At 33.8% G+C, this 21,412-nt stretch overlaps 2 protein-coding genes across 2 annotated transcripts; both read left to right on the top strand.

Moving 5' to 3' along the window:
- The first annotated feature begins 6,014 nt into the window (after positions 1-6,014).
- LOC139851358 (NAD-dependent malic enzyme 59 kDa isoform, mitochondrial-like) lies at positions 6,015-13,378 on the top strand. The gene is made up of 19 exons (XM_071840383.1): positions 6,015-6,569; positions 7,113-7,209; positions 7,351-7,469; positions 7,640-7,807; positions 8,186-8,314; positions 8,597-8,657; positions 8,817-8,920; positions 8,994-9,077; positions 9,165-9,271; positions 9,372-9,465; positions 9,718-9,831; positions 9,924-9,989; positions 10,168-10,240; positions 10,323-10,409; positions 10,850-10,904; positions 10,982-11,053; positions 11,953-12,015; positions 12,474-12,588; positions 12,943-13,378. The coding sequence occupies exons 1-19, from the start codon at positions 6,414-6,416 to the stop codon at positions 13,012-13,014; spliced, it is 1,836 nt and encodes a 611-aa protein (XP_071696484.1). The 5' UTR covers positions 6,015-6,413; the 3' UTR covers positions 13,015-13,378.
- A 1,287-nt stretch (positions 13,379-14,665) lies between these two features.
- LOC139852007 (phosphomannomutase-like) lies at positions 14,666-20,715 on the top strand. The gene is made up of 12 exons (XM_071841224.1): positions 14,666-14,990; positions 17,291-17,372; positions 18,189-18,233; positions 18,359-18,425; positions 18,631-18,707; positions 18,816-18,851; positions 19,007-19,062; positions 19,135-19,234; positions 19,307-19,402; positions 19,508-19,597; positions 19,717-19,768; positions 20,377-20,715. Exons 2-12 carry the CDS (start codon positions 17,304-17,306, stop codon positions 20,436-20,438), a joined length of 750 nt encoding a protein of 249 aa, XP_071697325.1. The 5' UTR covers positions 14,666-14,990; positions 17,291-17,303; the 3' UTR covers positions 20,439-20,715.
- Positions 20,716-21,412: the final 697 nt, after the last annotated feature.

The following is a 21,412-nucleotide window of genomic DNA, read 5'->3' as shown; positions in this document are numbered from 1 at the left end:
CCTGTCGAAATTATGGACCGTGAGGTCAAAACTTTAAAACACAACAAGATTCCGATCGTCCGAGTCCGATGGAATGCCAAACGAGGACCCGAGTTTACCTGGGAATGAGAGGATCAAATGATGCAGAAGTATTCTCACCTTTTCCCAACTCCTCCATCTACATCAGCTTAAAATTTCGGGACGGAATTTTCTTTAACAAGTGGGTAATCTAACGACCCTGGATTTTCCGACATATATTATTAATATTTATTATTAATACTTGCGTGATAGTAAATGTATTCTTATACATTTTACGTGTTACCGTATTTGACTTTCCATGTCCCGACTTGTCTTTGTGACACACGCTCTTCACGAATAATATTTAGAATATTATTTACGTTCATGATTAATTATTATTAATCATTTTTAATTAACTAATGCAAGTAGTTAATTACTTGGGCTTTATTTATTTAATTGTTGCATACTTACATGGACTTATGTTAATGGACTTGGACTTGGGCTATCAAGGCCCACCCTACATACTTGTTGGACTAACTAGTAAGCCCATCATTATGCTAATAATTCATTAAGCTTAAACTAGGTTAATTAGTTAATGAGGAGACAAAATGTTCAAGCATGCATGACCACCTCTTCCCCATGTTTTTGACTTATACACTTTCTTAGCCAACACCATCACCCCATACATGAAAGTTGAGTTTTGACTTCCCCTTTTGGCCACCAAAACCGTCGGCATTGGGGAGCTAGGGGGTGAGTTCCATTTCATTTTTTTGTTACTTATTTGCTAGCTTTTACTTCATTTTACACACACATACTTACACCACTTCTTTTACTCTCACTTTTCTCTCAAAAATTGTAAGTAATATATCTTTTTCTTTCTTCCTTCTTCCCTTTAAAAACCGAATATCATCATCATCAATTTACTTGTTACTTGTTTGTTGTTAAAGATCAAGTTTTCTAGCTTGTATCTTCATGTAATCTTGTTTCTTCCATCCTTTATTTGATGAAGAATCAAGAACAAGGATCTAAGTTTCTATAACTTATGGTTCTACACTTAAAATGTTCTAAAGATCTAAAGTTCATAAGCTTTAAGATCTTACTTGTGTTCATGTTTTGTAAACTTAAGGTTTATTTTCTTAAGATCCAAGCTTTGGCTTGAATCTTCTTAAGTATGAAACAAACATGAACTTAATACTTGTAACTTTAGTTTATTTCTTCATTTTATTTATTTAAATTTGTGATGTTATTTTGGTCAAGTATTACTAGTTAAACTTGATCTCATTTTTCTTGAAACTAAAGTATAAACTTTGTAAGTTCAAGAACATGGAAGTTTAACTTTCTAATTATAACTTCATACACTTATGTTGGATCTAAGTTTCTATAGCTTATGGTCTTTCAATTTTGTTGTAAACAAAAGCTTATGAGCTAAAATACATTATACAAGATTAAAATCTAAGTTTCATAACTTATGGTTTTATTAAAGTGAAGATCCAAGTTCTATAACTTAGGATTTAACTTAAGAACACTAGATCTAGACTTTCTAGTCTAGGATCCTCAAGATCTAACTAAGATCTAAGTTCTAAAAACTTAAGATCTTGTTTATTTAGTTTACTTTCAAGTTTATAGTTTAATATTACTACTAGAACTCATGTATGTGTCGGATCTAAGATCTTGATGTAACTTTGGTTCATCAACCTACTTGCAACCCTTAAATGAGTTGTGCTACGTATCTTAGACATACACTAGTGTCATGATGGTCAAAACTTGGATAAGATGATGCAAACACATCAACGAGTTGTACACTTGAAGCTATAAGCATCAAGGATGAGAACCGTGATGAGCATCAAGCACCAAGAACCCACTGGAACACTTTTCTTACTGTTTTTGGGATCTGATCATAACCTGGGCTACTGGAAAAGTTAATTTCCAGAATTTTCGGTTCGAGTATATGACTTTTCGTTTAGGACTCGTCTTAATCCGATTTACGGTTTAGGATTTATAGCCTTCCGAAAGTCACTACACCTTTGTAACGTTATGCTGAAATTTCTGACCTACTCGCACTTAAACCGTCTCCACGGTCAAACGAAGACGAGTTTGGTTCTGAAAATTGGTCAGTGGTTGGAGGACTCACATACGGATCCATAGCCACTGACTACGCGTCTTTTTGATTTGTATAGAGGTCGTAGCAGCTGAACGAAGTCAGCCTTTGTTTCGATCTCTATTCTTGATTGAAAATTACTTTACCCTTTTTACTGTTGTTGATGATGATGATGATGATACTTAAGACCTAATTTACATAATTTTAAACCTTTGGGAACGATTCACTGACTTAATAACTTTTGACTTAGGTTGAGGACCTTTCGGACCAACTACTTGCTTACATATCTCGTACTGACTTTACTACTTTTCAGTGTGAGTTATAGCATCCCTTTTTACTTTAACTATTTTGGGAACTGAGAATACATGCATGTTTTACGTTTTACATACTAGGCACGAGTACTTAAACTTTATATATGTGTGGGTTATACAACGGCATAAACTTTTCCCTTAGCTCGGTAACGTTTAGTCATTGGACTTTGAACCGGTGAACGCGAATCTTAGATATGGATCCATAGGGTTTGACATCCCCACTCGGGCTAGTAGCGCTAGCATTTAACGGGTGTTTAATACTTCGTAAACTTATGCACTCGCCAAGTGTACTTTTAGGGGGTGATATTACGTTAAGTTAGTTACCAAGTGCCCCACGGTTGAACATATACTTTTCATACTGTTTTGAAACACTGAAATCTCGTGGCCTACCTTACATTACCGTTATACTTAAACTATAGCTCACCAACATTCGTGTTGACATTTTTAAGCATATTTTCTCAGGTGCTTAGAGGTTTGATGCTTCCGCTGTAGTTGTCTTGCTGTGTAGACTCCCGCTGCTTTTGTTAGAGATGTCTCTGCATGAAACGTTTACCTTGCATAAACAAACTATGTTACTTTTGAAACAATGAATTTGTAATGACCTACGGGTCTCGTACTTATGTTAATTGCTTCTATTCGTAGAAGCCTACTTTTCGTTTGTAAAACATTTGACGTTGGTTATGACGTCACCTTTTCTTATGAATGCAAACTTATTTTAAAACAGCATATAGTGTTTGACCTTGTAATGATCCTGTTGTTGATGATCCGTACACGTTAATTTTGTACGGGGCATCACACAACGCTTGTATCTGACCTCCTCAAGTTCTGTCAAGAATTCTACGCGGCGCTTTCTGTCCAAGTGGCGCCTGTATCTGACACTTTGTCTCCAGCTTTAATTAGGAAGCGGTGCTTAAAAATATAGGCGGCACATCCTGTTCTTTTTTTACCGGATCAAAGTTCTTCTATCTTCTCACCCAACTTCATCCCGTCCATATCTTCATTCTTACCAAAATCACCTTAAATCAACTATCAAGAGAAAGGTTCATATTTTTGTCCGAAAACGCGTGTGCGTGAAAAATGATCGAGTGGATAGCTTATTCCCCAGCCAATAATTCTAAATACTTGCATTTTAAAAAAGGTTCATTATATTGCCTTCCTCAAGTGTAAAAATTGCAACATAAAAATGTAGGTAAAAATGTAAAAGTAAAAGTATCATCTTACGAATAATAAAGTGTAATGACTGTGATTTATTAAACTTTGTATTTTTTGTTATGTGACAATAACAGTTAGAAAAGAGAGAGTATACATTTTCAATCAAATTTTCCTTCAATAGAAGAGCAATATTAACATCATACAACCAAACTTAAATTAAACATTTTTTTTAAAAAAACAATAACAATGGGCAACATATAGCCGGGTTTCTCACGCAATAGATCTATCTCTATCTTTATAGATATCTATGAATAAAATAGAGAAACCTGAAAGTAAAAAACTTTTATGTTATGCTTGCACCGTCTTACGAACTTTACGCTACTACCAATGTGATATGAGCAGTTTAAATTCATTAGTTTATTCCCAATCATCCCCGCAAATAGAATGAGCAATTTATACGGTCGACTATATATGGACAATAGTATCTATTTGTACAATGTAGAATATACTCTATTTATCATACTTTTACTGTTCTATGATACTATTTTGTTTGTCCCATAAAATTATCTTTGCGTAAAATAATTAAAAATCATATAACTTTCTAATTTACTCTTATTTATTACTTTTAATCACTTATTTCATTAAAAAAATCCAATCAAACTTGTCTTGAATATAAGATATCTTTTTTCTCTCTCACATGTTCCACATCTTTTCAACTTGGTTTTCCCGCCCAACTTTGCTTTCTTTTTTCGGGCATCGGAGTTAAGCTAGTGGGTCGGATTTCCTCCGGTTCACCTCATTTGTTTTCTTCTATTTTTTTATTTCATTCTCTCTGGTTTTGTTGAGCTTTGGGTTCCGGGCTCTCCTCCGGTCGTCATTATTGCATTCAGGCATCGAATACATATACTTAATTTTATGTATTCTCGATGCAACGGTTTTGGGCTTGGAGTGTTTCCGTTTCTCTCTCGTACTCACGGTAGTCTTTCTCGTTTTTCCGCTAAGGTTTTGTTGGAGTAATGTGATGACGGCCTTCGACTGGCGAGATCTTGTCCACCGGTCAATGGGCTTAAGGGTTCAATGTTGTACGAGTTGGGTCAGTGTGGGTGGTAGTCCGAATGGTTTTTAGTACTTGCACGTCTAATGGACTTGTATTCCTTGTCACCTCTCGTCATACCTTTTCTCCCGTGGTCATGCTCCGACGTTTTTTCTCATGGTGCCTATGTTGCCACCCTCGACGCTACTTTCCTCCAGACCTTCTCTCGTGATACTTTGATCAGATCTGTCAGCGGGTTGGTCATGGTGCAAGGATGTTCGAACATCTAAATATTTGTTACTTTTCCCGCGGTTTTTTCCCGGTTATTATCCCATGATCTTTCTGCTCTCGACTTTTATACGTATCTGATGGTGGTTTGGGGTTATGGATGTTATTGAGTGATCACTTGTTGAGTTTTGTGGCGGGTTGTGGTGGATATAACCGGTTTGGCTTCAACACTTTTCTTACTTGTTTTGGGGCCTTCGAAGTACTTGGGAGGTGGGTTGCATGGTGGTTATCGGTGATAAGGAATTTTGTATGATGTGGCTCACAAGTTTGGTTTGTTCAATAGATGTGCATTGATTGGTGTTTTAATGTCATTCTTAGGTTTTTATCGGTTTACTTTTAGTGTTATTGGTGCAATGTTACCTTTAATTTAAATTTATGTTTTCGCCAAAAATAAAAAAATAACTTCTCATGAATATATATATATATATATATATATATATATATATATATATATATATATATATATATATATATATATATATATATATATATATATATATATATTAAATTAAATGCGATATATTTTATTACGGATTACAATACAATAAAATGAGATGAATGAAGTTATAACTAACACCATAAGACTAATTGCAACACGATGTTACCGTCAATGTTTTACACAATATAAAAAAGAAATAGAAATATGAAGGCGCCTTGTGAAGCCCCTAGTGAGGCGTTAGAATTGGACGACATCGAGGGTCATTCAGACATGTCACGCAATATATGAAGGCATTATAATTTTTGATATCCAATCACAATTTGACACACTTGTATATATATATTATTAATTTAACTATTTTTTACCACACTTAAATTTGACACAACCACTATTTACCTTAAAATTTTAACATTGTCAAGTCACAATCCAAAAATCGTTTGTTACTTTATAAAGTGCAAAATTTACTTCTGTTGCGGATGGTCTTGAGGTAATAAAGCTAACAAATCTACTTATATTTGTAAAGTTATTAAACAAATCGTTACAAAAATCCTATATCGTATAAATATAAATATAAATATAAATATAAATATAAATATAAATATAAGAGTAATAAATAATTAGAAAATTTAAACAATCTAATAATAGAAGTCATGTACGGATAAAGGAAGTTTTGTCGAAAACGCGGCGAACCCTAAACATACGTCCCCCCCAAATCAGCCAAAAACATGTGAACCTCATTTCGAAACGACCTTTTCCATCAACTAAAATCCCGAAAATACCCTTCCGGTCACCTCAGCTCAACCGTACATCTCCTGCCCGGAATCAATTCTTTCACTTTATCCCCTATTCTCCCTGCCCGTACATCTTGGCCAGTCTTCTGTTCAACAGGCTTCATTTAACTGCAAGACGATACTGAGAATATCAACCTATATCCATACATATATACGTATTATATCCATTATTATACGTGTATATATATACGCATAATAATATCTATATATAGTTTCATGTATCTACTATATATTTAAACAAATAGCTTGATAAATCAAATTAGTGACGATTAGCATTATTTATTGGAATTCATTGTTTGATAACATGTTGAGAAGGACGGTGGCTCGATCTGCTACGGTGGCCGGAAACCTACGTCAGTCACGGCGGTTTTCAATTGCGGCGTCATCGACGGTGATTCCTAGTCCTTGTATCGTTCATAAGCGTGGAGCTGATATTCTTCATGATCCATGGTTTAATAAGGTAATTTGTTAATTTGATATACGTATAATTGTGATTAATGTAATAATATTAGTTTCAATTTTAATTACCTAGGTTTAGGTTTGCATTTTATGAACGTGGTACTATACTACTATCATATCGTTAATTTGATTGATATATTATATTATATTGTGATGTGAATGTGAATTGTGAATGTAAAAATTTATGATGTTATTGTCAAAGTCTTTTAATATTAATATATTTTGTTTGACTTTGAAATAATTTATATATTTTGACCACGGACCACATAAAGGTGCTATGCTACTTGCTCATTCTGATTAAAATATGAGCTATGACATATGGTCTCTCTTTTTTAGACAATCTTATCTATCTTTATAAAGGAAAAAGGAAAAATGTGAATTGATGTTAAATTTGGTGCTTGTGGTAGATAATGTGGATTCAAAAGTCTTTTTTTTACATTTTTCATCTGTTTATGGTTAAATACTAGTAAATGGTTAGCTTAATGTAATTGTTTCTGTTACACTTATTAACTACTCGTATTGTTTATGGAACATCCAAAAACAGGATACTGGGTTTCCATTGACAGAAAGAGATCGACTCGGGCTTCGCGGTCTCCTCCCACCTCGTGTGATATCATTTGAGCATCAATATGAGAGATTCAGTGAGTTATGCGTCTCTTAAAATTATGTTTTTGTTCTATTTATTAACTATGAAATTGCATACTTAGTCAATAATTAGTCGTAGTAATCATGATCATATTGTGCTTGGAACACAAGTCTAATGTCTTAGTGTCTATTGGTAGTGGATTCATATCGATCGTTGGAAAAGAATACAGCCGGTCAACCAGATGATAGCGTAGCATTGGCGAAATGGAGAATCTTGAATAGACTACATGACAGAAACGAGACTTTATATTACAAAGTATGTTCATTAATAGACACCATATTATACGAATGATTATACATGTAATGTATAATGATTAATTGTACACCATACTATATGATTAATTAGGTGTTGTTTTGTAGGTACTGATTGATAATGTATAATGATTATACACCATACTATATGATTAATTAGGTGTTGTTTTGTAGGTACTGATTGATAATATTAAACTTTTTGCTCCGATAATATACACTCCTACAGTAGGTTTGGTATGCCAAAACTATTCGGGATTGTTTAGACGGCCACGTGGAATGTATTTCAGTGCGAAAGATAAAGGAGAGATGATGTCCATAGTCTATAACTGGCCAGCTCCTGAGGTACAATTTTACTTCCAGTTATCTTCATATATGGGGTTATGATTGATCTCTAATGGGTCAATCTGGTATAATTAGCCTATTGAGAAACGGGCTGAATAGGTCAAACTGGTTGAAAGTCACTCAAAATTTTTTTGAATCCCTAAAACTTCCTATATCATATTATAATTGGGCAAATGTAGTTACAGAAAGATCTTTAAAAGTTACTAGAAAAAATTTCATATTAAATGAATTTGGGCAAACTTTGCTCATTATGCCACCCCAAATATATATACACGATTCGTGAATTTCTGGAATGAATTTGAGTCTGTACATTTGAAGGTGGTTGAATATTTTATTGTAATTTAGTTGACCAAGTATAGTTGTAAACAAATTATTCAGGTAGACATGATAGTGCTTACAGATGGCAGTCGTATACTTGGGTTAGGCGATCTAGGAGTTCAGGGTATTGGAATTCCTATTGGGAAACTTGATATGTATGTTGCTGCTGCTGGTATTAATCCACAAAGGGTATGTTTCTGATATTGTTTTATACCACTAGCTTAAATGTTTACATTTTTATCAATATACTTTCGAGTAGGCTGATGTTCGCTGTATACTACTAATCTTAAACGGGTCAAATAAAAAATGTAGCAAAAACTCAATGGGTCAAACAAGTTGAAAGTTCTAATTTTAAATTTAGCTAATGCATAGAAACTCTTAAAACACTTATTTCTTAATCCAAAAGTTGGGTCAATATTACTATTATAGATATATATTTTATAAATCATCAGTATAACACAATGCTTACAGGTCCTTCCTATCATGCTTGATGTTGGAACCAACAACGAAAATCTACTTGAAGATCGTCTCTGTAAGTAGCCAAACATGCAATATGAAAATATTCCATACATAATAATCCTACTGAACCGCACATCTTAATTGGCTGAAATCATCTTACTTTTACTCTGTTGAATAGTTCGCATTTCTTAGGTTGCACAATAATCTCCTTTCATGCTATCAACTTTGACAGATTTAGGATTACGAGAACGAAGGTTGGAAGGAGAAGAATATATATCAGTAGTTGACGAATTGATGGAAGCACTTCATGCACGTTGGCCAAAAGCTATTATCCAGGTTTAATTCTTTCATGAGTTTAAACGTTGTATTTTTTTGTATGAACATATTATTGATGGCCATGTTTTATCAGTTTGAAGATTTTCAATTCAAGTGGGCATTTGAAACTCTTCAAAGATACCGAAAGAAGTACTGCATGTTCAATGATGACATACAGGTGCCTGTCTATAATGTTCACCTTCATTTTGTTTTTTAAATATTTAAACATAAATCCATGCTAATATCAATCTTATTATGATTATAGGGTACTGCTGGTGTTGCATTGGCTGGACTACTTGGAACTGTTAGAGCACAAGGTCGACCATTGTCAGACTTTGTAAACCAGAAGATTGTTGTTGTTGGTGCTGGAAGGTATTCCATAACTCAATTGTGCTAGTATTCTTTTTCAATAAAAACTATTTGTGGAATATAGGGCCCACCGAACCTCTTATTCTTTATATTGTTTTTTCAGTGCAGGGCTCGGTGTTCTTAATATGGCCTATCAGGCTGTTTCCAGAATGACAGGAACAGCAGCGAACCCCCAGTTTTACTTAATCGATAAAAACGTAGGCATCTAAATATTCAGCTTTTTACATGTATTAAGTTTGTGGTCCATTATCTTTTAATAGAATGATTGGAGTTTGAACCACTCTATTTGACTTTTTGACTTTTTGCTGCAAAATAATCGTTCTTCTGGCAAAATTGTCAAAAGAATAAAAAGCACACTAGAGTCTGCTATAATGAGCGGTTTGGACAGATAATGGATTATTTACCAAATTACAATTAACCCATCTGATAAGTTCTAGTTTTGTTTTCAGGGTTTGATCACAAAACAGAGAAGTGGTGTTGACCCATCAGCTGCACGCTTTGCGAAAGCCGTCGGTGAGGTTGAAAGCATAGGACTCCGAGAAGGATCTGATATCCTTGAAGTGGTATTTCCCCTTTTCAAAATATTCAGAAACTATTTCTATTACAGTTCTACCTTTTCCTGCATATTGAAATTTTACAATTTGATGATTCGCAGGTAAAAAAGGTCAAGCCTCATGTCCTTGTTGGTTTATCTGGAGTTGGAAGTATTTTCAATGAGCAGGTGCTTACTTTTTTTTTTTCTTTTTCTTTTTACTCCAGATTATTCCAAGTTAAAGTGTTGCTTTTTTAAAAGAAGTAATCTGTATTTATATTTTCGTTACAATCACTAGGATTAGCTGTAGCAATTTTGTTGCGTTTATTTCATTAAAATTCAGATCGTTTGCTTGTCATACATTTAGGTGCTTAAAGCCATGCGAGATTCCGACTCCCCTAAACCTGCTATCTTTGCAATGTCAAATCCCACAAATAATGGTTTGTGTTTTTAAAGTTCCTGTAATTTTCCATTTGTGGGATTTATCAAGTTTCTATGGACTAATGTAATTTTCTGAAACAGCTGAATGTACTGCTGCCGATGCTTATAAATACGCTGGAGAAAACATAGTTTTTGGAAGTGGAAGCCCTTTTCAGAATGTTGATCTTGGTATATTTCTTTAACTTGCATTTTATTCAGTTAAACCTAGAAGATGAAAGTGGATGGTTGGGTTATGGGTCAAAATGCGCAACTTTTTTTGTGCAGTTTTAAATGGACCGGCCTGGTTGGGTTGACCAAACACTTATTATTTTATTTTATTCTATTCATTTTATGAATAATGCGTGTCAAGTATATTTGAAGATTATGTTCTTATTTCACTAATGAGTAGCGTTTTTCTCTATTTATATTTCTAATTTATTGTACCCCTATGACATGTTAGAGGTAGAACAAACCTAAACCAACTCGTCGATTAGTCAATGGGTTGAAATTGCCAATCTAGCTGACTTGATTTTTTTATACAAATTATACTATAGTTGACACCATTGTATTTTTTTTTTTTTGGTTCTGTTATTTTGTCTTTTTATTTAAAGATAAATTGATGTTGGCAGGAAATGGGAAAGTTGGCTATGTAAATCAAGCGAATAATATGTATCTCTTCCCCGGGTATGTGCTTATTCCAAGTATTCTGTTTGATTGTTCAAATGTTATATTTATTTATTAAAATTCTTTTGCGGATCCAGGATTGGTTTGGGAGGTTTGCTTTCTGGTGCTCGTATTATCTCTGATGGAATGTTGCAAGCAGCATCTGAATGGTATGAACTAAGAAAAAACATATTTAATCTGATTAAGATGTTAAATGTTTTATATACAACTATTCTTGTGTGATTTATCTGCATGCTACTTCCTCTTGATAGAATGGCTAGAAATATGAGCTATTAGTTGCATGCCTGAGTTGATGGGTTAAGGGAAGTGATTGACTAGCTATCAAATATCTAAAATGCTATGAAATTAGGTTATTTTAAGGGTTAAGGCTACCAAATAGCTTTATACTTTTATTTTTATTCTAATTCTAATTCTAATGTAGACTATATATCCCGAGAAATACCATTGTAGGTCACATATTTTCAAAAAGTGTTCTAATGTAGGCTATTGGTGACCGGTTACCCGCATGTACAGTCCATGAAGCTAACAGACGTTAACATTTATGCATTTATAGGATAAGATTTCTTCATGAAAATTGTTCTAATTCCATCACCTAACACTCGTGAACTAAAATCAAGACCTGAAAATTCGAGAAACGATCCAATTGAATTATTGACCAAAATCTCATAAACTTTGACTTTTCGATCTGCTGTTCAGAGGTGAATTTTAACACGATCTGATGCAACACGAATCTTGAAGGAGTAATCAGAAACCTGAAAATCTAATCAATTCGATCTATGAATGCTTCTTGTTAACGTCCATTAGATTCAGGGACTGCACACGCGGGTAACCGGTCACCAATAGCCTACATTAGAACACTTTTTGAAAGTGTATGACCTACACTGGTATTTTTTTAGATATATAGCCTACATTAGAAGAAAAATAAAAGTATAAAGTTATTTGGTAGCCTTAATCCTATATCCTCTTCAAAAATAATGATAACTGTGTTATTGACCGGATACTTTTTTAAATCTTATACTAACTGGTTTCTTTTTTATCATTCATTCAGTCTTGCCTCATATATGACAGAGGAAGAGATCCAGAAGGGTAAATTCTATCCATCAATTGACAGGTACCAATCTCTTAACTTTTACTTCAAACTTGAGACGTGCAAGTATATAGCGTAATGAAGAGTTAAAATTACAAACAAAAAAGCTCTACAAATCGTTGAAATTATCCAGAAGTCATTCACTTCAGGCTTCAGCATGTTCATATTTGTTTTAAGATTCCGATACAGGATATATACAGCTGTTGTAATCGTTGTTTGGCTTCGTCGAGCTTCTTGCTAGAAAGCTTTTTTCAATTATTTGATCGTTTAAAATAATAAAATATAAAATATAGGCCTAGTATCTAAAATGACCTTTTGGGATAAAATGCTTGAGTGATTGGTCCGGGGTGGTTAGCAGTTTTAACAAGTGAGTCATTGGTCCGGGGAAAGAAAAGGACTGCATTTGAAAAAAAAATAAAAAGAAACATATCAAGATATATACTCAGTTTCCAGTATATTGTAATCTAATTCTATGATTGCAGTATTCGAGATATTACTGCTGAAGTAGGTGCTGCTGTGCTCCGGACAGCAGTCAATGAAGAAGTAGCGGAAGGACGAGCTGAAGTGGGAGCCAAGGACCTTGCACACATGTCAAAAGTAAGCTATACATTTAGAGATGACAATTTAAACCCTTTTATTAAGTTGCGAGTTTATTTAGGTTTCTTATATCCTAAATGGGTCATGGGTTGAATGGTTGAAGGTGGTTCAAAGCCAATCTCTTAAATGGTTTTATTCAAATATTTATTTAGAGATCGCAATTTTAAACCCATTCATTAATGAGCGAGTTTATTTGTTTTTCTTTTATTCCAAATGGGTTTTGGGTTGAATGGCTGTATCCACCCACCCATATTACCACCTCTAGGCCACACTTCACAGTGTCAAAGGAAACACTATAACTCATTTCATTTTGATAATAGAAACATTAATCGCTATTCTTATTGTTGGATGCAGGAAGAAACCGTGGAATACGTGACGAGGCACATGTGGTATCCCATTTACAGTCCCCTCGTTCATGAAAAATAAAGTGGCTCGAGTGTGGCTGGGTGCAAATTGTAGTACCTTGTGTCCTGCAGGTAATTTTTTAGTTCAATCTGATTAACTTGTAAGAGGGTCCAGTTAGCGGCTAATATTAGAGGTCAGGGTCAACTCAACTCAACTTGTCTATCGTTGCAGTTCTATTATTAATGTTACTGAAACCATTTTTGATCATTGATTAGTATTTGTAGCTGTCTCTGTAGAATGTCACTTTATTTGTTGATTATAACCTCAAGTTGTATCATCTTTTTAACTTTTCTGTTTTTGAGTAGTTACTAATGTATTTTTCCCGTGCAAATTTCACAAAGAATTATTGATTAATGATATAGTGTATATAGTGTATCATCAGTCATCAGTTAACATTATAAATCAAGTTATATTTCACCCAATTTCGATCATGCGATCTATTTATAGCCCATATAAAACTTATAATTATAATTATTAAGTTATATGACTGTTTTCCGTCGATTTAAGAAGCTCGTTAAACTGTACTTAAAACATATAAGATTAAATCAACTCCTTTGATAAATCTTGTCGTGTGATGGATATTGTATGACCTAAATGTCTTAAAAAACAATGAAGCGCGTTTTTTTCGATTTCTTTAAGCAGAGATGGTGATTGGGTAGAGGGTGGCCAGAGGTATGTTACAGGGGGTGAATGGAGAGATGGCCAGATGGGTGGTTGTTGATGGTTAACATGAAAAATCTATTCCCTTTTAATTCTTATTCATCATGTACTAAATTCAAGTAAGAATGCTTTAACTAATACAAACCTAAAGATTGTCAAGCGATTCATCTAGACTAGGCGACATAAGCCTAAAAACAAAGACGCAAAAACTCTATAACAAGAAACAACAAAACAACAAAACAAACTACAACTACACGTAACAAACAAGCCATCAATCCGAGAAGAGCAAGAATCACAAAAGTAAGAGAAACTAAACAACAACCTTTGTCAGTTAAGTGAGGTGATTTGCTCGACTGTTTGTTTAAAGCTTTTGTTGATCCGGAAGGATTCAATGCAAGTGAAGCTGATGAAGTCTACATGGAAGGTGTCGTAATTGCTGAGTTTTTTTTATTTTTTTTTTTTTTTTTATTTTTTATTTTTTTTTTATTGTTGCTCAGGTTGTTTCCTAGTGGTTGTTGTTGCTAGGTTGAATCGTTGCTAGCTAGACACGTCTAGCTATTGTCCTTGTACTAATTATTTTTTCATTCATTTAATAAAATTAACTGGGTACTACCTTCACCCAAAAAAAACACCTTAGCCCGGGACGAACCATCACATACCCAAAATGCGAAGGCCATCCCGAGGCCAATCATAACGATCAAACCACTTACTTTTTTGAGGAACACATATCTCGTCCTCGTCCTCGTCCTCAATTCCATTCATAAAGATTGTGAAGCGTTCCAATTCGGAGCCCGGGACATTTTTCTTCTTTTTTACCTTTAGGGTTCATAAGTTTGTCTTCCGTTCGAGCAAACTTAAACGAAACACCACATTTAGAAGAAGATGCATCAATCGAAAAACTTGTATCAACCGAACCAACCTCTACTCTAGATGAGCCTCCACTTCCTTTTCCTTAACCAAACCAACACACGATTCACAACTCAAATCAGCTATAGACTAATACGAGGAAAAAAAAACATTCACATGACATTTACGAGTATTTTTAAAAAAAAAAATAAGTTGCAGAAATCATATCAAGTGAGATGAGATGAGATGGGTAAACTTGGCTCCAAGTAAGCAGGTGGGCCCTATATTCTTTCTTTCCGAGATTTACTGGCATGTAGTGTTATGCAGATCCCAAAACTGAATCACTACTGCACACACTTTAACTCTCATTACAGCAATCTTTCTATTCTATCTCTATATATTCTTCACACAAACACATATCAAACATCCTACATTTTCCCAATCCAATTACTGAAACGTTAACAGATTTATTTTGATCTCCAATTTGTTCGGTAAGATTTCAACTTCATCTCTTTTCTATCATTTAATTGCAGTAAATTAGGGTTTTGCTCGTCATTTGTATAAGTCAAGTTTCAATATATCGTGCACTGTGTAGAGTATGTATTCTGTTTGAATGTAATCATGTATATCATCATGTATATGTTAATGACTGTAAAAAAATGAAACAGAGTTCTAGCAATATGAAGATTAAGCGTAATTTGACTATTTGAGGTGATTATTTGAATTTTAGGGGTATGGTGTTCATATTTATGATTGATCTGATTGTGATTTAGATCTGTATCAGATGATTATTGGTCGTTTGGATTATTAATTAAAATATGTGAAACAGAGTTCTAGCATTATGAATAGTTTATACGAAATATGGAGTGAAATTTTGAATATTACGGCTGTATTAGTAAATTGTGATTGAGATGATTTGTGAATTAGATCTGTAGTAGATGCCTATGGGTGATTGGGGATTATGAACTGAATATGTGAAACAGAGTTCTTGCATTATTATGAGAAGATTAAATGGTGTGAAATTTGGAACTTTAGGGTGATAGGTTCTTCATATATGTGGTTGACTTTGTTGTGATTTAGATCTGTACTCGATGCCAACTGGTAATTGGGGCTTGTTATGAATTGGAAACGTAAGGCAGTAAAATTAAATCAACATTATGGTGATCGATTTGATTGTCAATTGTGATGTGTATCTGTATAGGATACGGACCGGTGGTTTAATGCCAGTGGCTGTATCAGATTATTTATGAAAATTAAGCCTCATGTTTGATGATTTGGATCAGCTCATATGCTTCATTGGAAAACTTAGATGATTGAAATGCGAGCGTTATAAGTGGGAGAGATGCTTATTGTATAACATTAAAAATGTAATGCGGAATTTTAAGATTAATTATAGAGATTTTGTTCATTGTCTTAATAGATTTGATTTTCACCTAGAATTTGTCACGTTTACAACAACAACAAAACCCAATCCCACATAAGTGGGATGTAAGATGTAGACAATCCTTCTCCTATCCTAGAATAAGACAAGTCATTTTTCTACCCAAAGTGAAACACCCCAAGAGTAGAGAAAGTCCTCCCTCTCAATGTTCTATAGATAGAGAGAGAGATTGCTTTCGAATGGACCTTAGGCCAATAAGTAGGTAAAAAAAAGTGTGAGACGCCATGAAAATGGTAGAATCAAATTTCCATAAGTTAGTCATGTTTGTAGTGTATATTTCTGTTCAATATTTATGTTGTGTACTACGTCTAGTAGGTGATTATGATTTATGAATGGATATAATGAGGCCCCAATTAGAATCACCGGTCACATTTACCTTATTGTAGAACTTAGATGATTGAATTGTAAGCTGTAAAAGTGGAAAAGATGGCCTTTGAAGAAAAGAAAAAAAAAAAAAAGAAGAAGTGAGATGGATGTCCATCATTAAGAATGGAATGTAAAACTTCATATAAAAGTTTGTAATTTAGTGATTTTATTCATTTTTTGTTTATTTCAATACCACATGGAGTGATGGTTAGAAAGTATATGAAGGAGAGGCGAACTATACAAACTTATATTACAATTATGTACTTGGGATATATGTTGGAAACATTCAGGGAGTAATCCTGCTGGGCTGCGTACATCAGACTATGGGGTCGGATTACTCGCCCTCCCGGGTAGCCCGATCAGGGAAAACCTTCTACCTTTGAAAAGAAGTACTTGGGATATATGTGTGTGTGTGTGCGCGCGCGCGTGCGTGTGCGCGTGCGTGTGCGCACCTCTATTGATTACAGAAGTTGTTAGACCCCTCTGTCACTGTAGTGAGTTATAGATTTAATCATATAATAAAGATACAGAACGGATGGGCTAGTGGTCATATCGACTCACGAATGAAATTCCTTAGTTCTATCGTGTAACATAAATGGTTTCTTCCATCCAAATATAAATATAGAAGATCTAATGGATAAGTTACCTTCTTTTTAGACATTTCTGGTACTAAAACCATTAATGCTGACAGCTGGCTTGCGTTGGTTTTATACTTTACGTAGAGTCGTGTGGTTTTGTGTTTTACATAGTCGTGTGGTTTTATTTTACGCAGAGTCGTGTTGGATTATTTTTGCTTGCATCAGTTGAATTATTTAATTTTGTGGATATAAATGCATGGTACAACAAATGATGACTTTTCACACAGGCAGAATTTCATTTGTTTGGTATAATGCATGATTGTTGCATTTTCTTTAATTTCACTCCTTTTTACAGATCTTGTCTGTTAATTTATTTTGTTGTGTTTTGTGTAATGCTTGGTGACAGAAAGAATTAGGTAATGGCTTTGCAAAGATCTGGTTTAATTGCTCTGTTTGATGTGGATGGCACTCTTACCGCTGCGAGGAAGGTAAGCCTTATTATCTCGTACTGTATTTAGTGAATGTATTAGTCCAATAATTCCTTTGTATACAATTATTTTAATGAAGATAAGCAAGAAAGTGTGATCTTATTAATCATGGCTTACTATAGATGGAATCTTGCCAATATAGTTTTATTTCGATGTTGAAATGCAATTTTTGTAAGTAGGAAGCGGTTTATATCTGTGTGGTAACACGCTAAAATATGTATATCCCCCACGAACATACTTTTTTTTTTAATTCGAATAGAAATCCAAATTTTATTGAAAATAAAAATATCGAGGGGAAATATCGAGAGGATGATTTTTTTAAATTTTTAGCCCATCAAATTCAAAACAATAGAATCAAAACACTATTGAAGAATATTTTTAGAATCCTTTGAAAAACTAAAAATATTCCTTAAAGGAGATTTTCCTTTGCAATTAAGATGCACTGGACGTTTGAATCAATGGAATCAAAAAATTGGTTAGCCTCATAAAAAATTACGATATCCTATATTCAAAGAAAAGAAATGAATCTGGATATAATGAAGAGGCGTTTGAAGTTTATGTGTAAAAATCCATGTATTTGAAGTTCGTCGATATCATTAAACGACTTATGATGTACGCGAGTACGTCTAAAGATAAATTGGCAATATTTTTCTAGTGAATGAGGTATCTGTGTGCCACTTTTAAGCATAAGGAGTTTTGTACTGATTTTTGCTGTTCTCGTGTGGAATATGGAAGAAACATTAAAATAAAGTCTTATGTGAACTACATCCAGTTTGCATATATACTCTATTTACAGCTCGTCCTTTGAAATTGCAGGAGGTTACACCAAAGATGTTGAAATTCATGCAGGATCTGAGGAAGGTACATAATTTAATATGTTTTGTATTCATGAGCCCTTTTATATATTATATGTTTATTATATGTTTATATGATATTCAGCTAGTTTTTACTCTTTCGCATTATTAAGTGGCTCTTCCTGCTTGTAGGTTGTTACTGTTGGCATTGTTGGAGGGTCTGATCTTGTTAAGATATCAGAACAGCTTGGGTCAACAGGTCAGCTGTGTGCTCTTTTTATTTTTCCCTTTTTACAGTAAATACAAAATTATGTTGAACTTCTCGTAAATCTAAACTTGTGGAATCTTAAATGTAATTCTTCAAACCTGCAAAAAAAAAAATTTGCTTCTTTGCTGAATTCATCAAGAACACATGTGAAATGTGTTATTTAGAAATCATAAATCTTTTTTTGATGTTTATGCAGTGATAAATGACTATGATTATGTGTTTGCTGAAAATGGCCTTGTGGCGTACAAGGATGGAAAGCTCGTTGGAACACAGGTACTGTAAAAAGCTTAAACGTCTTATTCATATTTCCCAGCAAAAGATTCAGAATTTCATTAGAATCATAAGACATATTAGTTCTCATTATGGTTTATCTTTATTCAGAGCTTGAAGACACATCTAGGGGATGAAAATATCAAGGTAAAAAAGTTTTCTTATGGATCTATGAAGTGTTATTTACTATTTAAGGGGAGTCTGTTTTTTTACCACCCTAATTATGAATATTAGATAATTCGATAGTTTTAGGATAAAAAGGTTGAAATCTTATCATTTCAAACTCACTTTACATGATGCAGGAGTTTGTCAATTTTACTCTCCATTATCTTGCTGACTTAGATATCCCGATAAAAAGGTGAGTCGAAAGTCAAAATCTTGTAACAATTGATCATCTTTTTAGCATCTTAATAAACCCTCATTTTCATAGGGGAACTTTCATCGAGTTCCGAAGTGGGATGATCAATGTTTCACCAATTGGGAGAAACTGCAGTCAAGAAGAAAGAGATGAGTTTGAAAAGTATGATAAGGTACCAAATTTGTTACCCCTTTGAAACATAAATTTATATTTACAAATTGCTTATTGAGGAATTGCAATTCAGGTTCATAATGTACGTTCAAAAATGGTAGAGATCCTTCGAGAAAAATTTGCCCACCTTAACCTCACGTTTTCCATTGGTGGCCAAATTAGTTTTGATGTGAGTATTCTTACCTATGTAGAACATTAGATTATGAATTCTCTTAATCTGTGAATATTGAATGATAATAATTATTTTATCTGAAAAAATGATTTAATTTAATAGGCTTTCCCGCATGGGTGGGACAAAACTTATTGCTTGAAATACCTGGATGAATTTCAAGAGATTCACTTTTTTGGAGATAAGACTTACAAGGTGGCTCTTTTATGCTCTATTTCATCTTTTGGCGTTTTCTTTATTATTCGTTTTGATAGGCTACTCATATTTTTGCTGCCGAGAATTTGAATATAATCATTGTTAATTATTTTGGTCAGGGAGGAAATGATCATGAGATCTATGAATCTGCAAGGACTGTTGGTCACACAGGTTAGTTTGACCTTCAAAAACCTCTTTCATATATATTTTTATCGTTAGTTATGATTACAGAGGAGTAATAACCTTAACTATTGAATCAAACCATTTACAATTATTATGCATTACAAATATTGGTCAAAATTCAACTCATGTTACCCATTCCCCTTTTAAGCATTTGACTTGGCTTAATCATCACAAGATAGCCCAGTGGTTGGGGCCCTGAATTCCTTGCAAGTGGTCTCAGGTTCGAATCCTATCTAGGACGAATATTTTGTGGTGACCAGAGATGGGTTGGAAACAGTCAGGGAGTAATCATGCTGAGCTGCGTACGTCAGAGTATGGGGTCGGATTACTCGCCCTCTCGGGTAGCTCGAACAGGAAAAACCTTATACCTTTTTTGACTTGGCTGAGATAAAGGCAGTGGCCCTTTCATATATGAATGGGTATCAATTGCCACCTAGTTTTATTAAAGTGTATCTGAAAGTATGGTTGAAAGTGAACATTTTACTACTTTTTGCTTGCTAAAACGTCTCAATCTTTATTGGAAGATCCGATGTAAGATTCTATATCCAGCCCGAGTGACACTATAATTTGTTTGATCGGTTGCTTGTTGTTTATAGTTACGAGTCCCGATGATACTATGGACCAGTGTACTACTCTATTCCTCAACAAGCAAGTTTGAGGTCGCGGACTCATCTTTACCGCTACTTCTCACTCATTAAGGTTTCTGGGAAGAAAGTTGTTGTACCAATCTTTTGTGCTTCATGTTTGCACAGAGATTGTTTAAATGTTTAATTTTTTTGTGCTTCATATCTTCTCACTCATTAAGGTTTCAGTAATTATATGACATTCAAATTTTTTTGGTTTCATTTCAAGTAGACATAGACATGAGTAAAGATAAATGTATCTTATAAGAGAATGGCATCATTTAGCCCCAAAAAGGGTGGGAGGTAATGAAAGTTGCTATAGTTTTTAATTAGAAACTCTTTGTTTTAAACATACGCACAAAGTATCCAAGCACACATAATATGTGGGGGGGTATATTAGAATTTTCCCCGTGTAGATATAACTAAACAGAACATTGATGTTGGTATATTATAAAAGAATGATGATAAAAACTAGAATTACATTCTTTTTTAGTAAGCAAAACTACAAAAGTCATTGAAAAATATCAACAATTGTACATTACATATTGGGGCATGTGCATACCCGAATGGCTCCCCTTAAAAAGGATCTTTTCGAGTGCTTGAAGAGTTGGAGGTGGGTTGAATGTTGTGTGTTGTCCTCTCCTTAATAGTCAATTTTCGTATAAAAAACAATTTAAATTAATTATTATAATGTATAGCGCAAATTTCATTAAAAGATTTAAACATTTTTACCTCAATTTCTTTTTTAGGTAATCAATGTTTATTTTGACGTTTAAATGATTGTTTTATCAAATGTTAATAAAAAAGATTGTATCGTTACTTTTAAGTTAGAACTTCGTTAAAAAACTAACGATACTCCATTTTTTAAGTAAATCATATGCAACACCGATCATTGACACTTACATGAAGATATGGAAGACCTCGTGAATGATGATTCTTACGAACTGGATATTTACTTAATTTTTGTTGTATTCGTAATATGATCGTAGAAGATTAACAGCACACGTAT

This window comes from Rutidosis leptorrhynchoides, chromosome 6, assembly GCF_046630445.1.
Source record: "Rutidosis leptorrhynchoides isolate AG116_Rl617_1_P2 chromosome 6, CSIRO_AGI_Rlap_v1, whole genome shotgun sequence".
Taxonomy (NCBI): Eukaryota; Viridiplantae; Streptophyta; class Magnoliopsida; order Asterales; family Asteraceae; genus Rutidosis; species Rutidosis leptorrhynchoides.
The sequence above is the reverse complement of the archived record's forward strand: the minus strand, read 5'-3'. Positions and strand labels throughout refer to the sequence as shown.

Bases quoted from the DNA above. Each gene is read 5' to 3' on its own strand.
- LOC139851358 (XM_071840383.1), top strand. From the start codon at position 6,414: ATGTTGAGAAGGACGGTGGCTCGATCTGCTACGGTGGCCGGAAACCTA. The intron at 8,658-8,816 runs GTAAGTAGCCAA...CAACTTTGACAG, and splicing joins TCTACTTGAAGATCGTCTCT to ATTTAGGATTACGAGAACGA. The intron at 8,921-8,993 runs GTTTAATTCTTT...ATGTTTTATCAG, and splicing joins GGCCAAAAGCTATTATCCAG to TTTGAAGATTTTCAATTCAA.
- LOC139852007 (XM_071841224.1), top strand. From the start codon at position 17,304: ATGGCTTTGCAAAGATCTGGTTTAATTGCTCTGTTTGATGTGGATGGC. The intron at 17,373-18,188 runs GTAAGCCTTATT...TTGAAATTGCAG, and splicing joins CTCTTACCGCTGCGAGGAAG to GAGGTTACACCAAAGATGTT. The intron at 18,708-18,815 runs GTACTGTAAAAA...ATCTTTATTCAG, and splicing joins GAAAGCTCGTTGGAACACAG to AGCTTGAAGACACATCTAGG.